The sequence below is a fragment of the Microcebus murinus genome, chromosome 5 (genome assembly GCF_040939455.1).
Source record: "Microcebus murinus isolate Inina chromosome 5, M.murinus_Inina_mat1.0, whole genome shotgun sequence".
NCBI classification, from domain to species: Eukaryota; Metazoa; Chordata; class Mammalia; order Primates; family Cheirogaleidae; genus Microcebus; species Microcebus murinus.
The window spans coordinates 49,279,666-49,307,434 of NC_134108.1; the positions used below are offsets into that span (position 1 = coordinate 49,279,666).

The following is a 27,769-nucleotide window of genomic DNA, read 5'->3' on the forward strand; positions in this document are numbered from 1 at the left end:
GGAATGTCTTCTTCTGGTTGGACCCAAGCCACCATGATTTCTCAGATCTGAACCTATTTCCTAGAATGTTTTAAGCCAAAATGAATTAAATTTGTTGGATGTATAAACCCTGCAGTACTAGCTATAAAATGATCTCACAGCCACACTGAATCCAAACACATGTAAACGCCTGGGTATGTGAGAGAGGAGGAGTGGCAGGAAGAGAGATAACCCTTTGCACAATGACGGGGTGAGGCACTAAATGTGACTATTTCCAGAATAGAGTGCAATTGTCTAAAGTCTGCTGAGTTCGACAGTTATAAATTAATCGAGCTTGACAGTTCCTCAAATTATGAAGTATAAAGTTACCATATGACCTAAGCAATTCCATTCCTAGGTATGTATCCAGGAACACTGAAAACATATGTCATCACAAAAACCTATACACAAATGTTCATAGTAGTATTATTCCTATCAGCCCAAAAGTAAAACAACCCAACATATGTCAATTGGTGAATGGATAAACACAATGTGGTATAGTCATAAAATGAAATATTATTCACCAATAAAAAGGAATGAAGTACTGATACCTGCACAACATGGATAAATTTTGAGAACATTATGCTAAGTGAAAAAAGCCAGACACAAAAGGCCACATGTTATATGATTCCTTTTATATAAAATGTCCAGACTAGGCAAATCTTTGGAGACAGAAAGTAGATTAGTGGTTACTAGAGACTGAGCAGGGGAGTGACTGCTAATAGGTACAGGGTTTCTTTAGGGAGTGATTAAAATGTTTTGGAATTAGATAACAGTGATGACAGCACAACCTTGTGAATATACTAAAAACCATGGAATTATACATTATAAAAGGGTAAATTTTATGTTATATGAATTATATCTCAATAACCCAAACAAAAAAATCCAAAAAATCTGGAGAAAAGGAGTGTATATATTATGGTACCTTTTGAGTAAAAAAGAAGATTCAAATGTATTTGCTTACTTTTGCAAAAAGAATTATGGGAAGGGTAAACCAGAAAACAATGGAATCATTTATCTACAGAGGGTAAGGGTTGGGAACAGGATATTTTCTGCTGCATGATTCTAGTCAGTCAATATCATAGAGTTACACATAAAGGAAAAAGTATTAGCACATCCCTGAAAATCAAGAGATCCAGTAAGGATTTTGTTGTACATTGATTCACAAATAGGAAAGAAGAGAGGGAAGAAAAGAGGAAAGTAAGAAAAATAAAAAGAGAGGAGGAAAGAGGGAGAGGGTGAGAGAGAGGGAGAAAGGGAGAAGGAGAAACAAGAAGGAAGGAAGGTAAGGAGGAAGGAAGAGAGAGAGGAAGAAAGCAAAGGGGCAGCCTGACATTAGCTGGTGGTAGTGGTAATATGACTCCAGCTTCTCTATCAAGCAGGCTGACCTTGACATGGGCAGGATGGTCCCCTCGAGGGACAAGATAGAAGTACACCTGCTGGACAGCCACCATCAAAGCATTTTTATGAGCAGCTTGGCATGCAAGGGTCACTTGCATATTTTCCACTCCTGAATGGAGCAAGAGCTAAATAAAGAAAACATGAAAGGTGTTAGGCATTTCTTGCATAAAGAAGGAGGTGAGGTTGAGGGTTGAGATCACCACTTATTCAACATGTAAATACATGAATTAAGCATGGATTCATGAGCTAAATAAAATTATTTTCTTTGTGAATTACCAGGTCTCAGGTATTTTGTAATAGCAACAGAAAATGAACTAAGACAACCATCATTATTAATTATGAAGTTGGAAGCTTTTCTTATAGATGGGAGCTAAATTTATATGCATAAGTATTACGATTTTTTTTAAAGGAATACATGAGCAAATTGCTTTATTTTAGTTTATTTTCTTTTTTAAAAAATAAATTAAATGGTTTACCTTAAGGATGCCTTCTTTTGTATAAAAACTAAATTTGCCAACTTGGTTATCATCTAACTCAGAGATGGCTAAGACAAGAGTAGGAGGAGAATATCTGCAAGAAGAAATATGAAGTTGTTTTGATGTGACATGCCACTGATTAAGAAATGCCCATTCTGAGGGAACAGAATGGCATGTGATCAGATCTGAAAAGTCAGTAGTAATAGCAAATGCAAAGTTTTATACAAGATGATATTTCAATCGAAAGACCATAAGGACTCTGGGGTCTTTTCAGTCCTTACTGGACTTGATCTCTCTGCGGTTTGGTTGTGGTAACCATGCCACAATGTTTGAAATTCTTTTCCTTGATCACCCTTACACTACTCTGTCCTGTTTTTTCTCTTCTTGACCAGAGCTGTTCAGGATCCCTCACTGACTCTTTCCATTGAATACTCTCCTAAATGCTGTCCAATTATTACTTTCTCCTGTGGTTCCAACAACCATCTAAATAGTCTTTACAGCCAAGTTCTCACATTGGGACATGGTCCTTTGTCTATAACTATGAAACGTTTTCAAGTAATTTCATATCTAACAATCTTTGTTTCTTCATCTATAAATGGGGATATCACCTATCTCATATTAAGTGGGATAATATGCATGAATGTGCTTTTTAAAATGTAAGTCACAATACTCATGATGTCTGGTGTAGTTGGCCCTCCATATCCATGGGTTCCTCATCCATGAATTCAATCAACAACAGATAAAAAATATTTAGAAAAATAACACAACAAAAGGTAACAATACAACAGTAAAAATAATATAAACAAAAACCATATAGTATAACAACTATTTACATAGCATTTACATTATATTAATCATTATAAGTAATGCAGAGATGATTTAATGTATAAGGGGGAATGTGAGCACGTTATACACAAATGCTATACCATTTTATATAAGGGACTTGAGCAGCCTTGGATTTTGGTAACGAAGGGAGTCCTGGAACCAATCGCCCATAAACACCGAGGGACAACTATATATGCTGTTGTTATAACAGCACACCAAAGTGGCAACTTTAAGGAATTAGCATACATTAAATAAATGCAAACTCAAGACACAATTCTTTGAATGCATATACCCTGCTCTGGGAATTCAGAAGGTTCCCCTTCTCTTGCAGCACCTCTGGATCATCACTGGGAGGACCAATCATGGCTTGGCCAGACCACAGAGCATTCAGAGAGTTTGTGCCAATTGGTGGATTTCAACTGAACAAAAATGTGCCCTATTTTTACAGCAGTATAAAATACTAACTCAGCAGGAGGACCTGGAAGAGCCAGAGAACAGTGTGGCTCCAGACATTTTTTTCCAGCTGGAGACCTAGCCTCACCCGAGGCCCAATCACACTTCCTGCCTTGGCTTCTGCAGATATCTCCATGTCCTTACAGTGAGTTCTGTTTTGGTTTAGCTAGTGTGGCAGGATAGTGCAGGGAGGGTTTTTTTTGTGTTTTTTTTTTTGCCTGTAGGATATATTTGGCGATGTCTGGAGACATCTTTGATGTCAGAAACAGTGGAAGAGAGGTGTGGGGTATTGGGGTTCTACTGGCATCTACTGGGTAGAAGTGAGGAATTCTGCTAAACAACCTAAGTCACACAGGACAGTCCCCTATAACAAAGACTTATCCAGCCCCACATTTCAGTAGTGCCAAAGTTGAGAAATCCTGGGATACTATATTCTATCATCCACCCCTTCCTTCCACCCCTGCTCCTTTATCTTACTAACACATGAGAGATGTGTTTTAAGCAGTGATCCACATTAGCAAAACAGAGGTGACTTTGCCTCCTTGGAGTCACTTTTTCCTTCCCCTAGGGGGAAGGGCAGACTAGCAGAGAAGGAAAGAAGAGGGAGACAGAAGTTTCTCCTCCCTACACATCAAAGGCTGACTCTATGAGGAAAAAAAAGATTCCTTCCCCGGACTGAGTAGATTCATGATCTATTCCTAGCAAAAGTGTTTTCTTTCAGGCAATGGGCTGAATCTATGGGCATGAGAGGGAGGTTTCACTGGTCTGAGTTGGCTTCTGCCACTAACCAACAAAGGAGTCTGGCAGATGTTAGATTTATACAATGTGGTATAGTTTCAAGGAAACAACTGCTCAGAAAACTTACGTGACTTCTTTCTGGTTCCAAAGACAGTGAGAGAAGAAACCTGAACTTCTGATCCATGGCTCTTGCTCTGTCAGACCGACCCTCACACCCCCTTCTACCTGGAAGTAACATGTTCTGGGAAGCTGCTGAGCCTGTGATTTCATCAGATTTGCGTTCTCTGACGTGGTGTTTTCATCTCTCAGTTACTCAGTGCTTTTAAATCTGATTGTCCTCCTCAACAGAGATCTTATTTTCCCCCCTCTTATTAAAAAAAGAAAGGAAAAGAAAAAAACCCAGCATCATAGCAGATAGACTATAAAGAAGAAAATTTAGAAATGTGATTGCACTTGCATGTCCAACGGTGAGAGGGATTATTTTTCACTGGTTATTGATTCTACCACTACATTATTTTCCCTTTGACCCTCTCAAGCTCACCTATCTACCTGACTGCTGTCCTCCAGCAGAGAGGTTATAAAGACAGGAGTTGGTTGGTCCACCTTGTCCTTGTGTGATGCAAATTCAAAGTGAACAGGCCTCAGATACAGATGGAACTCTTCAAAACCCATCTCCAATGCCAATTCCTTATAGAGCCTAAAAGAAAAAAAAAAAGAGCCAAAGACATTTGTTAGTGCTTTCTCCTAAAAGGAAAAGCAAGTGGCAAGAAAACCAAAACATCTGAACAAGCACAAAAACAAAAGCCAAACAAGAGTGAGCCCAGGACCGTGTGAGGTGAATGAGTCACAAAGGTCTCATGTTCTGCTCTTGCTGTGACAGTTACAGATGGTAGGAGATATGCTTGAATGCTTTCTCAACTCTCATTTCCTGCAAGCCAGCCGCTGACCTCAGAGTCCTCATGAGGTCACCAATGTGCCTCAATACAACCTTCACTATCTTCTCTTTGGGCTCCTCACAGCTGATCTCTCTGTCCCCTCCTTGAGGAACATCTTTGTTCTCCTGGATCCGGGATCTGCTTGCTCCTGCCTAACGACCACTCTCTCTGTCTTCACTGGCTTCTCCTCCTCCTTGTTTTCAAATTCTGATGGGTTCCAAACCTGGCCCTCTTCTCATCCACTACATCCCCTAGTTGGTTGGGGAGTACGTGCAACCCCAGGCCCTCAGACCAATCCTTCGTGTAAAAACCTGTGACCCTCATCTCTCTCCCGACTCGAGACTCTGAACTCCGATCCCAAGTCCATGGGGCCTGATGCATGGCTCCATGTAGTTGTCCCTCTGGCATCTCAGCCTTACATACATGTCTACAATGCTTTCCCCCTTCCCTAACACCCCACTTCTAACACATTCCTCCCTCTTGAGAAGTTGGCACATGAAGGCTTAATTCTTGGCACCTATATTAGTTTGCTAGGGCTGCTATAACAAAGTACCACAGAAACACACTAAGAATTAAGCGGCTTAAACAATAGAAATTTATTGTTTCAGTCATAGAGGCTAGAAGTGAGTGATCAAGGTGTCAGCAGGGTTGGTTCCTGTGAGAGAAGGATCTGTTCCAGGCCTCTCTCGTTGGCTCTAGATGGCTGTCTTCTCCTTCTGCCTTCACATGGTCTTCCCTCTGTGTGTCTGTGTCCAAATTTCCTCTTCTTATGAGGACACTGGTCGTATTGGATTGGGACCCACCCTAATAACTTCAGTTTAATTTCATTACTCTGTAAAGAGCGTATCTCCAAATAAGGTCACATTCTGAGGTACTAGGGGTCAGGACTTGAACATGAGAATTTTGGAGGGACACAATTCAACCCCTAATAGCCCATCTTCTAGGGAACTTTCCCTGATCCATTTAGAAAGAATGAAACACCTCCTTTTCTGTACTCCCTTAGCTTTTTGTTCATATGAGTAGACATTACGTATCATTATACTGCATTATGGGTAATTTTTCATTATGAGCTCCCTTCAGGCAAGGATCATAAATTATGCAGAGAAGTTAATAATATATTTGACCAGTAGTTTGAATTTTGCTCTTACTACTTTCTGATTGTATGATCTTAGACAAATTACTTAATTTTATGAACCTCTATTTCCTTGCTGATAAAATGTTAATGTAACCCACCTCATAAGGATATTCTGAGAGTTAAGTGAAATAATATACATGAAGTCCCCAGTATAGACCCTGGCCACGGAAGGCTCTTAATAATGGCTGGTGGTGGGTGACTGGACTCTTTATGTCTACAAGGGCCTCTCAAGAGAACCAGGGCACAACAGCACTCATGTCATTTTTTTACTTCTTTTTCTTTTTTTCTTATTTTTACTTATTTTTCTTTCTGACACCTGCACTCATACATATTTGCAACAAACCCTCTAGTTTCATATTTTTTCTGCTTATGGAACATGCATGCTTGACACCTTACCATCATTTCATACTTGCACCTAAAACATAACTCATTAATTTCTCCTTCTACTCACTAAACCCACCAGACCTATTAATACATGCTGTCACTGACTCATCTCTCTCCTTTCTCTAGGCCCTCTGCTATTCTCCTTCATTGCATTCAAGAGCAAATTCAACCCATATTCCCTGAGTGTCTGGTGTGGCTCAGGCCCCATTCCAGGTAATGGGATATCATGGTAAACAATGTTGATGGGGCTTTTGCATTCAAGGAGAGCTTATGCTCACAGGAAAACCAGTACGCCAATATTAAGCATCTAATTACGAGAAAATGTGCTGAATGGAGAGGAAACCCAGGTGCCAGTAGGAGGACTTAGCCTACCTGAGTGGTCAGAGGGGAACATGGGGAGGCTTGCAAAAAAGAAGGAACGAGGGAGCCAGTGGTCATTTTAGCCATTTAGAAAACTCATTCTAGCTGCTCTGGAGCAGAGAGGGGACGTGGCTTGTAGGCAGGAAGACCCATGGTGTGTTATTCCCCAGGTTTTGCCACCAAACTTATATTCCACCTGGATCCACCATTCCCCTACTGACCGAGCTAAGTGTGCACTCTCCACACTCAGCTCTACCAGCCGGTGGCGCAGGGTCACGAGTTCCAGAAGTTTGGAAAACGTCTCCAGTTGCAGCACATGAGAATCTTGTCCTTGTTTCTGTCCTTCATCTGCTGCAGACTTGAGTGCAAGCAGGCCTATTTCCTCCACGAGAAAGGGATCTCCCATCACTTTAGCTGAAAACAGCTGAAAGCAAGCAAAGTACTTTTTAAAACATAAAAGAAGAAATTCCACATTAAAACAAAATACTCTCAGCTGGGCATGTTGGCTCACGCTTATAATCCCAGCATTTTGGGAGGTCGAGGCAAGAGGATCACTTGAGGCCAGGTATTTGAGACCAGCCTAAGCAACACTGAGAGACTCTGTCTCTAAAAAAAATAAGAAAAATTAGCCAGGCATGGTGGTGTGCCTGTGGTCCCAGATACTCAGGAGGCTGAGGCGGAAGGATCACTTGAGCCCAGGAGTTCAAGGTTGAAGTGAACTGTGAAGGCACCATTGCAGGTCAGCCTGGGCAACAGAGTGAGACCCTGTCTCTTAAAAAAAAAAATACTGTCAGTGCTACAGACTCTGGATCCAGTTTTCCTGGCCTCAAGTCCTAGCTCTGCCACTTACAAGCTGTAAGATTTGGAGCAATTTACTCAATTTTGCCTTCACAGTTTTCTCATCTATAAACTGGGGATAAGGATAACAACAGTATCTACTAGATACTAATAGATAATAACTACCTAATAGGGCTGTAGAGAGGGTTCAATGAGTTAATAGATGCAAAAGTATTTGCTGTTACATTATGATAAATGTTTCAAGTCTAAATAAAAAATACTAGAAATTCCATAGACAACCTAAATAGAAATCTCTGCTTTTAAAAAGTATTTTCTTGGCCAATAACAATAACTTTTTAAACAGGGGTTTAAATATCCCCTGTTATTGCAGTTTCAAAATTGTAAAGTGTTTTTCTACATTTATTAACTCATTTTTATTTGCATAAGATCCCCATAAAGTAGGCATCTCAGATGCCACTATTCCCTTTTATCAACGAGGGATTGGAAGCAACACTGACACTTTCCAAAGTCACATGGCAGTACTAATAGCCAACTTGGGCTTCCTAATTCCAAGTTCAGTAGCAGGAATCCTCAAACTTTTTAAAGACGGGGCCAGTTCACTGTCCCCTAGACCATTGGAGGTCCGTTGGAGAGTGTGGCGCACATTCCACGCATGCGCACTGTGGGCCCGGGACGAGTCGGCTGCTAAGCAGGACAGGCAGCGGCTGCAAAAACACCCGGCGGGCAGGATGGGAGAAATGTCCCTGGTGGGCTGCATGTGGCCCTCAGGCTGTAGTTTGAGGACCCCTACTTTAGAGTGTGCCCAACTGCCTTTGTAGTCCTCCTGCACTCAGAGCAGGCCCTGAGTGACCTGTGAAGCGACCACGTTGTCCTTTAACATCCTTCTGCCTTGGTGAGTGCCTCTGCTCTAACGTCTTTGCTGTCCTCTAACATACCACGCCCAGCAATGTCCATTCTGGGGATCCCCTACCTGCCTTTCCCTGTTTGGCTCCCAAGGGCAGATAAGCTCCCTTGTCACCTGCTTATCTACCAAAGCACCTGTCTACTCAAGAATGCTACTGCTAGGTTTTTAAAGTCTTCCAGAGTGATAACAAAGAGACCTATTACATTCCTGCCTGTCTTCTGAGGGCAATCCCTCCTCCATTTTCTGACCCAATACAGAAAATTCAGATAAAATTCAGATAAACATCAGTTTATCTGAATGTTTATCACTTCAAGGTGCAAATTTGAACACATTTCAGAAATTTTAATTAAAACTATTTGGCATCAGTGAGAGACTAGACAGGTATCCCAGATATTCACTATAATTTATAAGAGAATTTCAAATACATTTTAAAAATATGGTACCATAGTCAATGTGAGAAAATCTTCAATGAATCGTCGTAGGATAAATGGCTGGTAATTTGGGAAAAAATTCAATTTTAACTTGTACCTCACATATCTCTCTCTCACACACACACATACACACATGCAGTCTCTCTCTCTCCCTCTCTCCAGTGAAATTTTAAAGTAGTTAAATGTTTTTAAAAGTTTTTAAAATAAAACCAAATCCTTAAAAAAATTACAATAAGACAAATATGAAACATCTGGAGGAAGATTTTTTTCTAAATTTAGGAGTATAGAAGAAATCACAAAGGAAATGATCAATAGATTTGACTGCATGAAAATAAATTTCTGTTAAAAAAATAGAAAGACAAATGGGGAAATATTTGCAGAAAATGATAGACAAAGAAGTAAAAGTTTTTATTTAAAAAAAGCTCATGTAAGTAGATAGGAATGACATTAGGATTCCAGCAGATAAATAAAGGAAAACAAAAAAAAAATTTATAAAAATAGTAACAAAACATTTGGAAGAACATTTAATCTCAATAAATAGCAAGGAAATGCAAATTTACTGCATAATGTGTCCTCTTATGCATATGTAGATATTAGAACATACATTATATGCTTTTGCCTAACACTATATAGCAGAACTGGTACTTTTGTACATTATTGGTGGCATTATAAGTTGGCACAACTTTTTGGAAAGCAATCTGCCAATATGTATACAAAGGTTTTTTTCTGTTCTTCTTCGAGACACGGTCTCACTCTGTTGCCTGGTGTTGAGTGTACTGGTGTGAGCATAGCTCACAACCACCTCAAATTCCTGGGCCCAAGTGATCCTCCTGCCTCATCCTCCTGAGTAGCTGGGACTTGACTCAAGACAAAAAAGAGCAAATTTAGGCCGGGCGCTGTGGCTCATGCCTGTAATCCTAGCTCTTGGGAGGCCGAGGCGGGCGGATTGCTCAAGGTCAGGAGTTCAAAACCAGCCTGAGCAAGAGCGAGACCCCGTCTCTACTATAAATAGAAAGAAATTAATTGGCCAACTGATATATATATATAAAAAAAAAATTAGCCGGGCATGGTGGCGCATGCCTGTAGTCCCAGCTACTCGGGAGGCTGAGGCAGAAGGATCACTCGAGCCCAGGAGTTTGAGGTTGCTGTGAGCTAGGCTGACGCCACGGCACTCACTCTAGCCTGGACAACAAAGCGAGACTCTGTCTCAAAAAAAAAAAAAAAAAAAGAGCAAATTTTAGGATGAGTCTTAGTGAAAAGAAAATATATAATTTTTAATTTAAAATATTGTTAAAATCTAAATAACAAACCAGAAAACATTTTCCACGTACCTATATATATATCATTCTTTTCATTTTAAGTGTCGCTGCATCCTTATAAATTAGAAACTTTGACTCTATCCCCTGCATCCCCTCTACAAATCACATAAAAATTTTGGCAAAGCCTATGACTGTGATCTGTCTCTGGCCAAATTGTGGGGAATGGAGCCAAACAGAAAAACAAAGCTAAGTAGTAACATCTGGAAGGAAGCGTTCTTTTTGCCAAAGACCCAACTACCCCCTTCAGGAAGAACCTACATCTTTCTGGAGCTGAGCGCTATACCAGGCCTCGGGCTTGGCTGGAGTGAGCCACAGGTCCAGGGCCAGCCGCAGGACGCGTCGCTCTAGCACGGCGAGGCCACCGGCCGACGTGGGCCTGCGGGCGCGGCAGGCCTCTCGGAGGAGATGCTCGAGGGCCCCGGGGATGAGCGCCGCCAGGCCGAGGGAAGGGTGGAACTCCAGCAGATAGACATTTTTCAAAGCGGGGCTTGAAGAAGAGGAACAATGAATGGCAATTTGACACAACAAAGAATTTAATCTATCTCTGAAGGTATTCGAATTTTATATTTTTATAGACCAGTAAAACAGGTCCTCTAGGTCCAGAGCATTATTTAAAATACTGAGAGCTCAGAGGGACCTCAGAGTCTGTCCGGGGAACCCACTGGGTTATACAGCGTACTCTTTGCTTTACTGGGAATCCTTTTAAAACTGAAAGACATGGGTGTGTATTCTAAATGCCCAATAAGAATACTATTAAGACTGTATACAGCAAAACTGTCAATATTTCACTAAATAGTTTTAGTCAAATATCTGAAAACAAAATAACTCAAAAGAAAAGTGACTAAATAAAAAAATAATAATCCCCATGGTTATTAGTTTCTATTTTTCACTTGAATCTGTTTCCGTTGTTTCCCAAAATGTTAATGGACAAAGACAATTTTTAAATTCTGTATACAACTGTTGGAATCATTCATACTGGATGATGTAAGGATGTTATGTTTTATAAATGTATGAGCCCAGAATAGGTTATTCCTTTGGAAATAAAGGACACAGCACAAGTCAAGGGTCCTTCCATACCTACAAAGAACTGAAGAACATAACATTTCCCTTTAAATCTATGCAAATAGGATCCTTCTCAGTCCTGCATTTTAAAAAATATAGCCCAAAGTCTGGAAAGGAATCTCACCAAGCAAGTAACATTCACTTCTGAGACTATTCTGGCAGGTTTTAACATCCATATAGCCCTAGCCTGTTCTGCCAAAAACCATTTCCTGAACAGTAGATTCTTGCCATAGCAGCAAGCTACGCACACACAGCTGGTGTCTTAAGTTTATTGCAGAGAAGAATTCAGCCCTAAGAAAACGCTATGGAGAAAATGCAGACTCTTGTGCCTAGAAGCCTGGGGCTCTTTCTCAAGAAATGAGGATAGAATCTCAGCTCTCAGCTCTCACGGCACCCTGACTATCTGCAGTACCACAGCTGCTGCCCTGTCACCTCCCCCTGCAAGGCTGGAAGGGAATGAGGGGGCTGGTCATGCTATATGTTGGGTGGGCGACAAGGCGTATGCCCTCTCTGAGTGGCCTCAGGGAATTTAACTCTGCTCCTTGAAAGGGTGGGAGTCCCAAGGCAAGTCTGCAGAAACCTCTTTAGTGACACTTGCTAGAATAACGAAATTACTTTTTAAGAAACTTTGAAGCACATCCAAGTTTTATATATGTGGGCCTGTGTTTTAGTGCTGATTAAATCCTATAGCAGCATTTCAAGAGCAATTGCTTTTTCCCCCCAGGACTTATCAAGGGAATGATGATTTTGCACCCAGTGGCGTAAGTTTAAATTCCAGTCTCCTATTTATTTTATTATTTACAAATCAAACAGATACTCAATATTTGAATCCCTCTTGTGGCTTTTAGACCTATTTCTCTCATCTCCCCAAATACTTGACAGGTACTTATAAAGCAGTGTTTAGATTTAACACTATACCCTTAATTAAGCTAGAAGACTAAATGTAAAATATAAATGTAAAAGACAATGCCAACTTACTAGCTATTGTTGATGGAAATAAGTTGTTTGCAAATTATGTTAAGGGGAAGTCCAAATGTACTGCTATTGTCTGAATGATCATCTCGCCAAAGCCTCTGCACATACTCCCTCTGATGCTCTATCTAAAAATGTAGCATAAATGTTAAAATTAGAAAAGTTAAACTTTCCCATGGACATGAGTTATGAGTCTTGACATGAGAAGGATCTCATTCCTTTGTGTCTCTTTATCATTTGACTAAGTTTTACCCAGACATTGTTTTGAAGACTCGTTTGCAATGAGACATGCTGGTCTCTGAGTCTAAGTCAGTCAGCCAAGAGAAGCAAAAATGCAACCAAATGCAGATAATTTTAAGAGGTGAAAGGGAAAATTTCTTTCTGTTAAATAATTCACTGCATGGAAAAAATTCCAACCAGGTTGCAACAATCCTTTGTCTCCGCTTGCTCCATGATATTGGCTTTTCCCTAGAGAACACACGATGTGATTGTTTCTTTCAGTGTCCTAAAAATAATCACAAAAATTTTTAAATAAACACAATTTTATACATTAATGTCTTGAAAAGATGTATCATTAGTTCTTCTGGTAAGCCCTATGATGTAATAAAAACTGAGATCATTGATTCCTTGTGGACCAATAACTGTAAATAGGGGTAGAAATCTTCCTTTAAGACCACAGCTGTACTTGGAATCCAACAATATGAATGAGCTTACAAATGAACATGTTGAACATGCCGCCCTAGAAAACCCGGATTCCAGATCTGCAATGGTAGGAAAACACTATTTTCATTTCTGGCCTGCGCTTTCCATCCTCTTCTCACATGTAGTAGTTTACAAACCCAATTGTACTTACTTGCTGGTTGAGGATGCCCCTCACTAGCTGCAGGTGAAGCCTCAGGCAGGTGCATGCATCCTGGTAGGCCTTAATAAAATAAGGGTGGCTGAGATCAAAGCCCGGGCGCCGGTGCATGATGTCCGTCATTACTTGTGCTAAAGCAAACCTCTCCTCGGGGTCCAACGTGTGCTGGTAGGCTTCAAAGTAACTGTCGAGAAGCTGCAAGTAAGGTTGATAGTTAGGGAACAACGGAGGCAGCCCGAGGGCCCAGCAACAAGAGGGGCAGAAGCAGTACCGCTAGGACTCAGTGCAATCAGTGGGCCCACAGGCAGAATTAGGGAGGGCAAGGGAAAGAACACACGCTTTGGGGCCAGAATGAGATTTGAATTTGCCCTTCTGCATCCATCCCCTCTTCCCCTGGTCTCCACAAATAAAAAGGGGATTATATAATCAATGACATAATATGTAATAATTATAAGCTCCAATAAGGCAACACATTCAAAGGCACTTCATCAAATATCTCTTTTCTTTAAGGACCCATTCTCCTTCCTCCATTTATTCTATCACCAAAGCTGGGGAGGTGGCTTCTTGCCTTCTACATCCTCAGGCCTGTTTCTGACCCCTTCTCTTTCATAGCTTGCCCAAATTTCACCTACATAAAAATGATGGGGATGGTAGAATGGAAGGCTGAGGGTAAAAGTGCTTCCTAAATACAAAATGATTTACCCCAGGCTGGACTCCTCTAGAAAGGGCCTTGGAAATAAACAGAACTCTCAAAGCCACCAAGTGTGCAAAATCCCAGTGGAGCTTAGGTTTTAGTGGGGTTCACAAGCCTTTTCTAAAAACTAAAGAAAGCTTCTAGACACTAACAGTTGAAGAGCGTTCTTAGTGTGGGAATTCAGAAAGAGATGCCTCTTTATTTTGCTTTTACATTTGTCTGTGAGCTTAAGGAATTTCTATTCTGTGTGTGATTAGTCATGATGCTAAGCAGAAAAAGCTCTTCAGAGATCACTGGGTTTGAATACCAAGCTGGGCCCCTCGGCCAAGATAAGTAGTGCTGATCGACGCAGTACATAATAAACCCTTTCTCCTGTTAATCTGTCTTTGGTACGTTTAGTTTTCACAGCCCAGGCACTGAACACTGAATCTAAGAAGGCAGAGGAAAAAGTTTTTCCTCCTCTACACAAGAGAGCTGAACACTTGAGAATGAATAGCACGTTAGGAATCAAATGCTGCTTTATTGAGAGGGCCCGATGCTAAGGCTCAGTTCAGGGAGGAAGGAAGGAGCCTGGGGCACTTTATTTGGCACCAAGTTTTGTAGGATGACCTTTGGGAAGCATTGGCATAAGGGATCTTAGATCAACCTTAGCATGAGAATGAAAACACAAGAGGATCCTAAAAGTTCAAGCCACAGAAGATGGTCCACAGGCTAGAAATTCACACATCGAGAGCCAGATGGCAGGGAAGGTGGAGATCCCCTTGCCTTTAAGTGAGCCCTGAGGAATATGAAGCAAGCAGGGTGATCTAAATTACCTTGTGTACAGGCTCTGCTCTCCTATAACATTTACTTATTAAATAGCAGGAGATAAAACAGAAATGAAGGAGCAATGCCTAGCTGGGGTATCAAGCAGCCCCAGGTGGAGATTAGGAAAGAAACAATCACTTTCCTAATTCTTTCTGGACTAACTTGAATCTTTTGGGCTGGGCCCAGGGCAATCCCAGGAACTGGTTTATGGTATTTATACTTCCTTGACCTGTTTTTGTACAAAGATCCCAATTGTTTGGTTATTTGGCAGAGGAAGTTTATAGGGAGTTGGGGGATGGTTCTAGCTGGTGATTCCGATCTGGTGATATCCGATTGATTGCAGAGGCCTGGGGTCAGTTGCCATGCTCACTATTGTTGTTGATAGGGTTGTCAGATTTAGTAAATAAAAATGTAGGACGTCCAGTCCAATTTGAATTTCAGATAAGTAACAAATAGTTTTTTTTTAGCATGTCACAAATCCTGCAATATTGTATCTGGTGACCTTAGCTGTTGAGAAGGAAAATATGGCTCTCTTTTTAAACTGATGAGGCTTCTTCAAGCTTCGGGCTCAACCTCAAGCAGCTCTCAGATGGATGGTTGCATAATTTTATTATGAATTCTTTCCCAACAGGGGTGGGACCATGATCTTTCTGCCTCATGGGTTCTATTTATTATCTGTTTGCTAACTGGCCCGTTTCCATTTAACTCTGGGCTGGTATTTGTCTAAGAAGTCTTCCCAGCCTGTCAAATGTCACTTGTGTGTGTCAAGGGCCAACACTCAGGCAAAAATAATATGTAATGCCCACTGATAGTAGGCATCAAATATTGGAGAGAATAGGAAAATAGACAAAATAAATAATCTCAAACCTTACTGTGTTATATTATTTTTACTTCAAAAACTTTTTTTTCCTGGGATTTGAAAACTTTTAAAAATAGTATTTTAGGTCAAAACAGAAAGTACAAAATAGAAAATCATTGCTAGACCTAACTTGTCACAGAAATTTGTTTTTTATTCATTTTCAAAGGAATAATACATAAAAATATTTTTAGTGCTGCATACACCAACTCAATTATCCTTTACATGTGTCCTTTAGTGGCAGTAGAAAGAATTAGCAGATGGTAAAGTGTCATTTAGGAGCTGGTGCAGCTGATACCTGGCTTCTCTAAGAGTCCCTTAATCCACCTAAATTCACACCAGCTCTAATTTTATGAGCCTTCATACATAATATGGTTATTTCAAGGATTTAAAAGAACCCAATATGTTCAAGCAATTCTTAACTCTAGTGATATCAATATACCTAACAATCAAAAACAGCTGAGGAAACTTGGCAGTAGAATCAATACCGAGGGGAATCAATTGTACTTTAGATACAAATCTGGCTTATCCATTAAAAATAGGCTCCTTTGACAAAATTTCTGACTTAGAAGGTCATATTTTATAGTTTTGGCACAGATAGCTCAGTTTCTATAGGAAACTTATTCTCAGGGTAGAAAGAAGGGAGATATTTTCAACAATTGTTTTTCAGTTAAAACGGTTTTATTCACCATAGAAGAAACTGGTGGACAGCCCTGATAGCTTAGCATGGAATGAATCATTGGCTAAAGTGTAGAGAAATCTGTTTTTCAGTCCTCTCTGCCTTTCTATTCTCTCGCCATTGACTTCCGCCTGGACCCTCCACAGGAGGCCTAGAAGCACTGATAGGAAAGGTGGAGAGAGAGAGAGAGAATACAGAAAAGGGGGGGTGTTTAAAATTCAAGCCTGGACCAATAAACCTGCCATGTAGGGATTCTGTCTTATAGACATTTCACACAGCCTCCCCAGTGACACTGTGCATCTAAAGCCTTCATTTCCTCAGTTGATTAAAGTAAGGTTCTAATTGGCAGATTAAGGTTGCAGACAAACTCTGTAGAGGCCAGCTATCTTTGAAAAGAGGAATATGTTTTCAAAGTCCAAGGCTTGCACCCTTTCAGCCCAGCTAGTTGTTTTCCAAACATCGGGTAACCTACATCATTCTGAGTAACAAACCAGAGAGTAGATGAAATGGTGAACCATCTATTCTACTAGAAAAACAATTCAAAGAAAACATTTCCACTTCCCCATCTCTGACCACATCATAGTGCATTGTAACCCGGTTTCTACCACCACAACTCTTCTGAAAGCAATCTACAAAGCTGCCAAAGACCGCCTGATCAATCTGCTTGGTTTTTAGGAGTTATTTTTCTCATTTCACTGCACTCCATGTTTGTACCCATCCTCTCCTAATTAAAACTCTTTTTTCCATTGCTTCTCACAATACTATTTCTTCCTTGTTTTCCTCCAGTCTTTAAATTTGACTCCTTCCTGTTCTGTGACCTGGCCCTTAAGTGTAGGTGTTACCCAGGGACTCATTCAGATGTCTCTAGGTTTTCCCAGTTGTTCCGATTCATTACTGTGGCTCAACTTCACATTCATATGTCAGTTCATACCTGCTCCTGAGCTTCCAACCTATAGCTCCCCACCAAACTCTCACACCTGGGTTTTAGCAAACGTGCTCAAAAGCCTTATTGTCCTAGGGTCAGTATTATTCTCCTCTAAAGACTCTTCCTCCTTCTGCATTCTGTTACAGTTAATAGCCTCTTCCCTGGCCCTAAGGAAATCATTTGAATTCCACCCTTACTCTCTTACTCCAGCATACAGAGGCAATCTTCAAACCCTGTCATTTTTCCACTTCTGAAAAGTGTTTTCACGTCTGCTCCCCCTTCCTATTCTCACTGCCACATCCTTAGTCCAGGCCCCCTCCTCACTCTTTAGGTCACTGTTGCAATAACTGCACTTTTCTCAGGGGCTCTCTAATCCAATCCATTCTCCACACTGACACCCAAGATAGCTGTTGGAAACACAGTTATGTTTCTCCATACGAAAACTCTCTAATGGCTCTTCTTTGCTTATTAGGCAAACTCTAAAATGATTAGCAGGCCCTTCCCAGGCTGCACCCAAAACACACGCTCAGCTTGTTTCCATCGTGCCTGCCACCCAGCCACACTGCCTCCTTACCATCCCCAAACTGGCCCTTCCCATTTCCACCTCCCTGACATCGCGAATGCTGTGTCCTCTGCTTAAGAATCTTTTCTTCTCTGTCAGACAACATCTAACTCATCTTTTAGTAACAAGATTAAATATCTATTCCTCTGGGAAGGCTTCTTAGCATTTCCTCCATTCCAACAGCCCGTCCCTGCCAGCACAACCCCCCCCCTTTGTGGAGTCCCAGTGGCCCTTGAATATGCCTCGATTGTAGGCTGTTAGCCAGTAGGCTATAATTTTTGCTTAGAGATTAGATAAACATTTATAGACTACAAATTCCTTAAAGATAGAAAACATCTTCTCTTATTTATCTGTATGTCCCTAATGCCTGCAATGGTACCTGTCAGAGTAAATACTTAATGTTTCATGGATAAGCTCCTGATAATTGGTGACTATCAGAAGGGCTGATAATCCATGCTAAGGACACAAATGAAGAGCAGTACACCTGCAGTGTTTCATTTATTACTGGGATATGATCTGTTCATGATACGGTGATGACTTAACTGATTGCATTGCTTTAAACTCACCCTCACAACTCATTGCACTCCGCACTCCTTGCCCAGCTGCTTTCCCCCATGTGACATAACATGATCAGGTCCATTTGTCTGTGTGTAAAGGCCATGATCGGTCAGTCGGTTTATCTGTGATTAGCAAAGTAAGGCTTGTCCCTGGGACTGCGCAGTGAGGGGGAATGGAATCACCGTCCATTCTCACTAAGAGCATACAGATAAGAAAGGCCACAGCCCTCTAACGAATTACACCTGTAAGATAAAGTAGTGTCCTTCACATTTTATTTTTTAAGATGAGAAACCCCAGTAAAGAAAATAAAATTTAGTACATCTTTATAATTAGCTAAGATTATTTAAAATAATTATTGGCTTTATGGAGAGCTTTTCTAAAAGTCCCACTGGGCTTAACAAAAACAAATTAGAAAACGACTGGATTTTGTAAGAATGGTTTTTAATAGATGTTTTGTCTTCTAGGCAAAAATACCTGGCGCTTGTTTTCCAGAAGAGCTGCTTCCCAAGTCCACATGTCATACAGCACAGCAAACCTGTCCACACCTGGGTGGGCCCATCCCCCGTCCTGCCCACGCTTTGATTGGCCGTCCTCTTTGTGACCTGGGAGAGAGGTGGGTGGGACTGATTAGAGACAGGCCTCCAAGTGAAGCTGTTTCAGTTAGAAATGTGCCCCTGTCGGGGTCTATTAGATCCATCTCAGGAACAGAAATACTGAACCAGTCACTCTGATTCCTAAGAATCAGCTAAAGAACCATCTGTACAGACTAGGCCCCAAGTTCATACTTGTTGACTTCTAAGTCAACAGGAGTTTTTGTTTGTTTGTTTGTTTTTTATTTCGGCATATTATGGGGGTACAGATTTTAAGGTTTTAATAAATGCCCTTTCCCCCCTCCCCCCACAAATCTGAGTCTCCAGCATGACCATCCCCCAGACGGTGCACATCTCACTCATTATGTATGTATATACCCGCCCCCCTTCCCCCTGCCCAATACCCTATTACTGTAGTACCTATGTGACCACTTAGGTGCTGCTCAGTTAATACCAGTTTGCTGGTGAGTATATGTGGTGCTTGTTTTTCCATTCTTGGGATACTTCACTTAGTAGTATGGGTTCCAGAGGAGTTTTTGTTTTAATTTCTAATTTTAGTTTTAAAGATTAATTTTAGAAATAAAACCAAAATTCAGTTAACAAGTAATCTATGCCAAAATGTCCTCAAACCTACAATTTAAAAGCAAAGCACACATTTAATCTATAAAAGCAGGTCCTCTGTGATTAAACAACACGGTTCAGTTCAACCTACTATTTCCATTATTGTTAGCCAAGTCAAAATTTTTCAGAGAAGTTTCCAAGATATTCCTTAATTGTGTTAATTACTAACTTAAATTAATAAAACTAATTATTATTGTTATTCAGCTGAAATATTTTTTCCCTGTATTAATGTTACTTTTCATGACCAGCATTATTATTGCTTTAAATTTTTAAGTGGTCTATTTCAGAATGAAATATTTGAAGTTAAGAGATTTTTCAGGTGCTGAAGTTTGAGTTCAATAATTATCAGACTAGGCACACCTGTAATCCTAGTACTTTGGGAGGCTGAGGCAGGAGGATGGCTTAAGGCCAGGAGTTTGAGGTTGTAGCGAGCAATGATAATGCCACTACACTCTACTCATGGGAACAGAATGAGACCCTGTCTCAGAATAATAATAATAATCAAGTATATGATGGGTACTAAGAAAGAGAAAGACTGATTAGGAACTTCTCCAGTAGCAGTTAGGAAGTTTCACAATGGATGACTATATATTTACTAGCTCAATTAAAAGATGCCCATGTGGTTAAATGACTACTGACTAAGTGTTTCAAGGAAATTAAATTCTTAGCAGCTAGAAATAGTTGCATGGCATTATAAGTAGTATGAGGCCCAGTGTGGTGGCTCACGCCTGTAATCCTGGCACTCTGGGAGGTTGAGGCGGGCGGATTGCTCGAGGTCAGGAGTTCGAAACCAGCCTGAGCAAGAGCGAGATCCTGTCTCTACTATAAATAGAAAGAAATGAATTGGCCAACTAATATATATAGAAAAAATTAGCCAGGCATGGTGGCACATGCCTGTAGTCCCAGCTACTCGGGAGGCTGAGGCAGCAGGATTGCTTGAGCCCAGGAGTTTGAGGTTGCTGTGAGCTAGGCTGACGCCTCAGCACTCACTCTAGCCTGAGCAACAAAGCGAGACTCTGTCTCAAAATAAAGAAATAAATAAATTGTATGGACAAAAATGATGCATTAGTATGTAGGATAACTAGCAAAGATAAAAGTTAAAAGCTGAAATTAAACACTGTGGAATGTTGGATGCTACTGCTGCATCTCACGATTCAGATACCAATGGTTGTGGCAAAGATAGGACAAAGAGTTCAATCCTATATTAAATTAATTCTGCCTGGGATCTGAAAAGCTAATTGTCATACTTTCTTTGAGCAGCATTTTATAACAATATAAAAGTGAATTATCCTTAAGTATAGTCTACATATGTTACAAAATAGCACAAGCCCTTGCTAAATTTCCCTTTAGGTGTTGCAATGGATCTAGAAATTCTAAGCTCTTTCCAAATGTAATGTTAATGCTGTCATAGTATTCCAAAAGAATATTCTTGGGCCAGGCGCAGTGGCTCATACCTGTAATCCTAGCACTCTGGGCGGCCCAGGTGGGGGGATTACTTGAGCTAAGGAGTCTGAGACCAGCCTGAGCAAGAGAGAGACCCCGTCTCTAATAAAAATAGAAAAATTAGTCAGGTGTCGTGATATGCGCCCATAGGTGTGCCTATAGGTGACATGTGTCCCAGCTACTCAGGAGGCTGAGGCAGGAGGATGGCTTGACCCAGGAGTTTGAGGTTGCGATGAGCTATGATGACATCATGGCACTCTACCCAGGGCGACAGAGTGAGACTCTGTCTAAAAAAAAAAAAAAAAAAAAAAAAATTCTTAGCTCATCTATGTTTAAACTGGATAAATTTGAGTAATGCCAAAAGGAAGAGCAAATACTGATTATAGGTTACTTGATTACTCTAAGTAATGATTTCTTCATTTCTTCCTCTGGGGCTTGTCTGGCATTTTCCTAGCCAGAACTTCTTACATCCTGGTGGTTTCCTATTAAAGAACCAAGGGATGTCTCTGCTTCTAAATGAAGTTTCCTCAAGGTCTATCGCTTTAAAAACAAAACAAACAAACAAACAAACAAACAAAACAAACAAACAAACAAAAAAACAGTCATTCATTTCTCTTGCTTCCTTTGCCTGCCTCAGGGCCCTGTACCACATCCCCTGTACCCAGTGGGTGACACAGAAATGCCCCTGGGCAGCAGGCAGAGTCTAAACAGCAGTAAGAGCTACCACGGAGCCATTAAAGAGTAGTCACATTCTCCATCAGAAGGGGGCGTGAGCTAGAAACAGAATTGTGTCTTTTCTAAAGTGTGTGTGTGTGTTGGGAGTGGGGGGTGGCGTGCGCTTACTAAATTTTCAGACACTATGGGATATGTGTTTATATGTTGGGGTGGGGAGCATTAAACAGAGCCCTTGGTATTGTTTGTTTATGTGGCCGATTGATTTTTAGAAGTCTGACTTCTCACCCTTTTCTTTCTCAATGTAGCAGCTGGCCACGAGCAGCAGCTCGGCCCCCAGCTCCTTCAGATCGCTCAAGGCCGCCTCGTACATGACATGCACCCCGCGCTGGTCCTGCGTGTGGATGCAGCCAGCTTCCATGCTGTAGCAGTCGTCCTGGTTCTCCACCTCCGAGAACTCCATGAATTGGACGCGGTGGACCTGGGGAAAGATAGCCAAGCCCGGCAGTCACTGGAAAGGGAGAGCTGCATTTGGCCAGCCCAAACGGACCAGGCAGCAGGCTTCTGCTCCCACAGCGGGGGGCAGTTGGCAGAAGGCTGGAAACACTCTGAATGTATAAAAAGCTGTGTATGGAAAACATATATTAACAAAGAAATGCACAAACAAAGAATGCTGGCAGGGAGAGAGAGTTCCTGAGGTGGATAGCTAGCCGATTAGTTTGCTTTTCTGATCAGTTCAGTAGTAACTAGAAAAAGGCAGGCAATAGAGCAGGCAGAGGAGACATTGCAGACGACAATGATTGTAGGGTGTGTATGACACCGTGCATGTGAGGCACTTGAGATCCATAAGCTAGCTGTTAAAAACGTTTTCGCTTTAATTCTGTAATTACTTCAAAAATGCATCAGCACGGTCCCATGTCTTTAGTGATGTGCTGGGTTGAATAGTCTCCCCCAAAATTCATGTCTACCTGTAACCTGTGAATGAGACCTTATTTGGAAATAGGAACTTTGCAGATGTAATCGAGTTAAGATGAGGTCATACTACATTAGGTTAAATCCTAATTCAGTGACTGGGTATCTTAGAGAAAGAAGGACATTTGGAGACAGACACACAGGGGAGAAGGTCACATGAAGACAGAGGTAGAGATTAGAGCATCTGCCAAGGAACGCACAGGATTGCCTGCAACTACCAGAAGCTACACGAGGCAAGGAAGGGTCTCCTCTAGATCCTTCAGAGAAAGCACACTCCTGCCAACACCATGATTTTGGACTTGTAGCCTCCAGAACTGTGAGAGAATAAATTTCCGTTGTTGTGAACCACCCAGTTTATGGCACTTTGTTATGGCAAATCAATACGAGTAGGAGTATTTCAATCATAATGTTATTTTTCTTAGATAAGTGAGGATCTCCTACTTCCTGGAAATCATTATTCTAATGATTCTAATAATCACAATTTCAAACTTCTCTACTCTTCTCAAGCCTCTAAACTCACGCCCTCCTGGGCCCAGTCTCTCCTTACTCTCAGCAGAAGCTTCTCCACTTCGCCACTCCCCCACACTCCCACACCCCACTGTGCTCACGCCTCTCCTCCTTCCTCCCCTTCTCCAAGGCCATTGCCTCCCATGCATTGAGTCCATTCCCTGCCCCCTCGGGAGCATCCCTTCTCCCTTGGATATCCAACTCATCTCAGCTGGAGCCTTCCCAAATGACCTGAAACACTCGAATATCCCTCCTATTTTAAAACTTCCTCATATTCTTCCCCAAATTCCACTCTATGCCTCTCCTCCCCATCACGGGCCAGCCTCCAAAGACGTTATTTATATCCTCTGTCTCCATTTCTTCACCTCCTGCTCTTCAACCCATTCCCATCTGGCCCTGTCCCCATCAAGCCGCTAAACCCCTCTTGCTAAAACCAACTATGGCCATTGCTCCACATCCAACAAACTTTCTTTAGCTACTTTAGTAATCTCTCAGGAGCATCTGACATCATTCCGTGCTCCCAGCTTCTTGACTCACTCTCTTCCCTGGGCATCTAGAACTCCACACTCCCTTTGATCTTGCCAACTTTCCAGCCATTCCTTCTCTGATGCCTTGAGGTGTATTTTTCTTGATCGGGTCATTAAATGATGGCCACACTCAAGCCCCAATCCTAGGTCCTCATCTTTTCCTCCTATATTCCTTCCCTAGCAGGTGGCATATACTTTCGCAGCTAAGATTACCATGTTCAGACCATTTGCCCCCCAATTTATATCTCCAATCCAGACCTACACATCCAAGTACCTAATTAACCTCTGCCCCTGGGCATCTGGAAGGCCTCTCAAATTTAACATGATTAAATTATGCAGTCCTCCCCACCCAAACATCGACCGTCTCCAGCCCATTTTACTGAATAGCACCACCGTACATCCACTTCCTCTAGAATGAATCATTCCTGACATCGCTTCTGGCTCATTTCCCATGTCCAATCTATCACCAAGTCCTGCGGGTTTTACTTCCTATCTCTCAAATCCATCCACTTCTTTCCATCTCCACCACCCACTAGCCTAGTCCAAGTTGTTATTATCTTTCACGAGGACTGCTGTAGGAGCTTCGAAGCTGGTCCAGCCTCCTAACTGTACTATCCACATCCCCTCTGGCCTGGGCTTTCTCTATTCTCACTCGCTGCTGGCAGAGGATCTTTTAGACATTACAGTTCTGATTATGTCACCCCCTCCCCCTGTAATATCCTTAAAAGGCTTCCCACTGCTCACAGAATAAAGTAAAACGTGCCTATTTCTCTAGTCCAGTGCTTCTCAGCTGAGGGTGACTTTGCCCCCCAGAGAATATTTAGCCATGTCTGGAGATACTTTTGGTTGTTACAACTTAGAGGGAGGAGGTGCTGCTGGGATCTCGTGGGTAGAAGCCAGGGATGGCTGCTGCTCAGTATCCTATAATGGACAGAATAGCCTCACACAACAAAAAATTATCATTTTCAAAATGTCAATAGAGACAAGGTTAAGAAACCCTGGGCTAGTTCTCTTTTTCATCACTTTCCATGTGACTTGCTGTGTCCCGGCCACTCTCGTCTTCTTTTGGTGTCCCCTGAGTGCCACCCTCCCTCTGGCCACACGTCCTTTGCATAGGCTGTCCCCATTCCGTGGAAAAGTCTCCCTCTCTTCTTTTCCCAGTTAAAGCCTTTTCATCTTCCAGCCTCAAATCAATCTTCACTTCCATAGAAACCCTTCCACCCCAGCCTCCCTACAGCACCAAATATCTATCTCTCTTTTGAGGAACTTAATTATGTCACTGTTTTACATTTATTTGTGTGATTTTTTTGACCAATATTTGTCTCACTGGAGTAGAAAGTACTATAAGGGTAAAGAGCGTGTCATTTTTGTTCATGATTGTATTCCCATTGCTTAGTGCAGGGCCTAATACATAGTATAATAGGTACTTAGAAAATATGTTAAGTAAAAGAATGGATGAATATATGAATGGCTAGTGATACTTTTGCACATAGGTTTCTTTGGGTATCTAATTTATGATCTCTAGCTGTAGTTTTAACATATACCAATAAAAAAAATCCTGTGTTTTGCCCTCATAGATTCTGATCTCATGTCACTAAAGCCTAACAATACAAACATTCCATATGGGAAGATAACACCTAGGGTGGTTCTTGAGGGCAAAATGACCGCTTTCTTATTTTTACATATAAAGCACATATATACAAACTATACATAAACAAATATATGGCATATTTCTGGTGTTAACATTTCTTTAGGTGGGTATTAAGAAAAAAAGTCTAAAAAGGGTATTTGTAGGAGAAGCCATAATGAGAAAAGGTTAAGAAACATTGGCTTTGTTTTTTGTATTTTATATATTTTAAATATGTGTGCATTTTATTATGACAAAATACATATAACATAAAATTTACCATATTTACATGTACAATTCAGTGACATTAAGTACATTGATAGTGTTGTGCAACCACCATCATCCTACATCTCCAGAATTATTTTTATCTTGCAAAACTGAAAATCTGTACCCACTAAACAATAACTCCCCATTTTTCCCTCCCTGCAGCCCCTGGAAACCACCATTATACTTTCTGTCTCTATGACTTTGACTACTCTAGGTATGCATATAAATGGAATCATTTAGTATTTGTCCTTTTGTGACTGGCTTATTTCATTTTGCACAATGTACTCAAGGTTCATTCATGTCATAGCATGTGTTTTGGGACTTTCCTTTCTGTTTAAGGCTGAATTATATTCCATAGTATCTGCACACCATATTTTGTTTCATCTGTTGATGGACACTTGGATTGCTTCCACCTTTTGGCTATTGTGAATAATGCTGCTATGAACATAGGCATATAAATATCTTTTTGGATTCCTGATTTCAATTCTATGGCTACATACCCAGAAGTAGAATTGCTGGATCATATAGTAATTCTATTTTTAATTTTTTGAGGAACTTCCATACTGTTTTCCATAGTGGTTGCACCACTTTAGATTTCCACCAACAGAGCACAATGGTTCCAATTTCTCCATATCCTCACCACCACTTGTTATTTTCTGTTTTTTTTAAACACATATGTATAACATATTTTAAGAAAAACAACCTGATTTTCTTAGTTGTTATCCATGGCTCATTTAAACTATGGAATTAACTAGTGGCTCCTAAGGCTTCATCCTTTCATTGGTTTGTGTATACGGCATTGCCTATTGTACAAGTACAGGAATCCCTCTGGAACCTTCACAAACAGGGCTGATTATTGTCTGTTTAGATGGCTAATTGCCAATATTAGAAAGGTGGATGGGGTGCTCTCTAGGTCCCTTTAGTTCTATAATCAGTTTATATGTGCTGTTATATTTCAGATTCTTAATCATTCAAGCAGAAACTTAAAAATCTTCTAACAAGTAAAAGTGTGAGCTTTTCTAAATAATAACTATGGTTCATAATAGCAGGATGATGATTGTTTTGCTTTGCTTTTTGCTATGCTTTAGTCCCAAAAGATGTTTTTGTTTTGTTTTGTTTTGTTTTTTGAGACAGAGTCTCGCTTTGTTGCCCAGGCTAGAGTGAGTGCCATGGCGTCAGCCTAGCTCACAGCAACCTCAAACTCCTGGGCTCAAGCAATCCTGCTGCCTCAGCCTCCCGAGTAGCTGGGACTACAGGCATGTGCCACCATGCCCGGCTAATTTTTTCTATATATATTAGTTGGCCAATTAATTTCTTTCTATTTACAGTAGAGACGGGGTCTTGCTCTTGCTCAGGCTGGTTTTGAACTCCTGACCTTGAGCAATCCACCCGCTTCAGCCTCCCAGAGTGCTAGGATTACAGGCGTGAGCCACCTTGCCCAGCCTCAAAAGTTTTTAATAATGGGAGCTTCCTTTGACTAGAATTCCAAAAATAAAATTATCATTGCTTTCAAAACGATTGGTACCAGAGGAAACCAGGAAAGATGCTGAGAAAATGACATGTTGCATACAAAAATTAAATAGCCTTCTTACATTTATAAAGTACCATGTTGGCTCTTATTGGCATTTGGCGCCTGTCTCGTTGTATATCAAAATGAGCTCTCCTTAGAGGAAAAAAGGGACAACTTAACGTGTTATACTTAATCCACTTTACTGGAAAAGGCCTTTTCTAGTGTTCTTGTACAGAGGAATTTTATAAGACTTTCAGGAAATGGCTACTGGATTGAGTTCTGGAGCTGATGGAAAGTGATAGTATTGCCAAGATGCCTACTTTAATACCACCATCTATTTAAATGGCCATTTTTCACTCTCCCCTCCCATGCCCCATTGTTCAAACTCTATATAGGCATACGTATGCCTTCTCTTTCTGCCATACTTTGCTCTCAGGAGCACAGGAGATGCACTTTAAAGATCTGATGGCCAAATTGCTTCATGCAGGGTTAGGGTTCAGTCACTATAATGTTTTCTTGTTTCTTTTTTATTTTAATTGTTTTCACAGTCACATGGAAACCCTCCCTCTAAAGGTTTTGCTGTCTAGAGAGTTGATCCTTCAATATTATGCTTGGAGGAGTCACAGAAAGGAGAGGGCAATAATTACCTTTGGGTATAAAATAATGTGATCTTAGAAATGATGGATATGTTTTCAAGTCTGAAAATTAATTGATGCCAAGGTAACTATTTGCTGAATACAGTAACTATAGGAAAATTCGTGGCCTGTCATTCTTTTATCTTAGTGGCTTCTGCCATCACTTGTTAATGTGAATTAATGAATTTTAGGCATTTTGGCAACATAGACAATACTTCTCTGACTAATTTACCTTTTTATAAACCAT

At 41.0% G+C, this 27,769-nt stretch overlaps 1 protein-coding gene across 1 annotated transcript; it reads right to left on the minus strand.

Moving 5' to 3' along the window:
* Nucleotides 1–783: 783 nt before the first annotated feature.
* On the minus strand, nt 784–27,769 carry LOC142861056 (uncharacterized). Its single transcript, XM_076003567.1, has 11 exons — nt 27,755–27,769; nt 21,766–21,958; nt 18,626–18,753; nt 13,065–13,265; nt 12,218–12,339; nt 10,436–10,664; nt 6,947–7,149; nt 4,453–4,608; nt 1,896–1,989; nt 1,337–1,544; nt 784–821 (listed from the first exon to the last, which is right to left on the minus strand). Exons 1-11 carry the CDS (start codon nt 27,767–27,769, stop codon nt 784–786), a joined length of 1,587 nt encoding a protein of 528 aa, XP_075859682.1.

Bases quoted from the DNA above. Each gene is read 5' to 3' on its own strand.
- LOC142861056 (XM_076003567.1), bottom strand. The intron at 13,266-18,625 runs GTATTTTTGCCT...CCTTACTTGCAG, and splicing joins TTCTGGAAAACAAGCGCCAG to CTTCTCGACAGTTACTTTGA. The intron at 822-1,336 runs GCTTTCTTCCTC...CATGGTTTTTAG, and splicing joins TAATGTCAGGCTGCCCCTTT to TATATTCACAAGGTTGTGCT.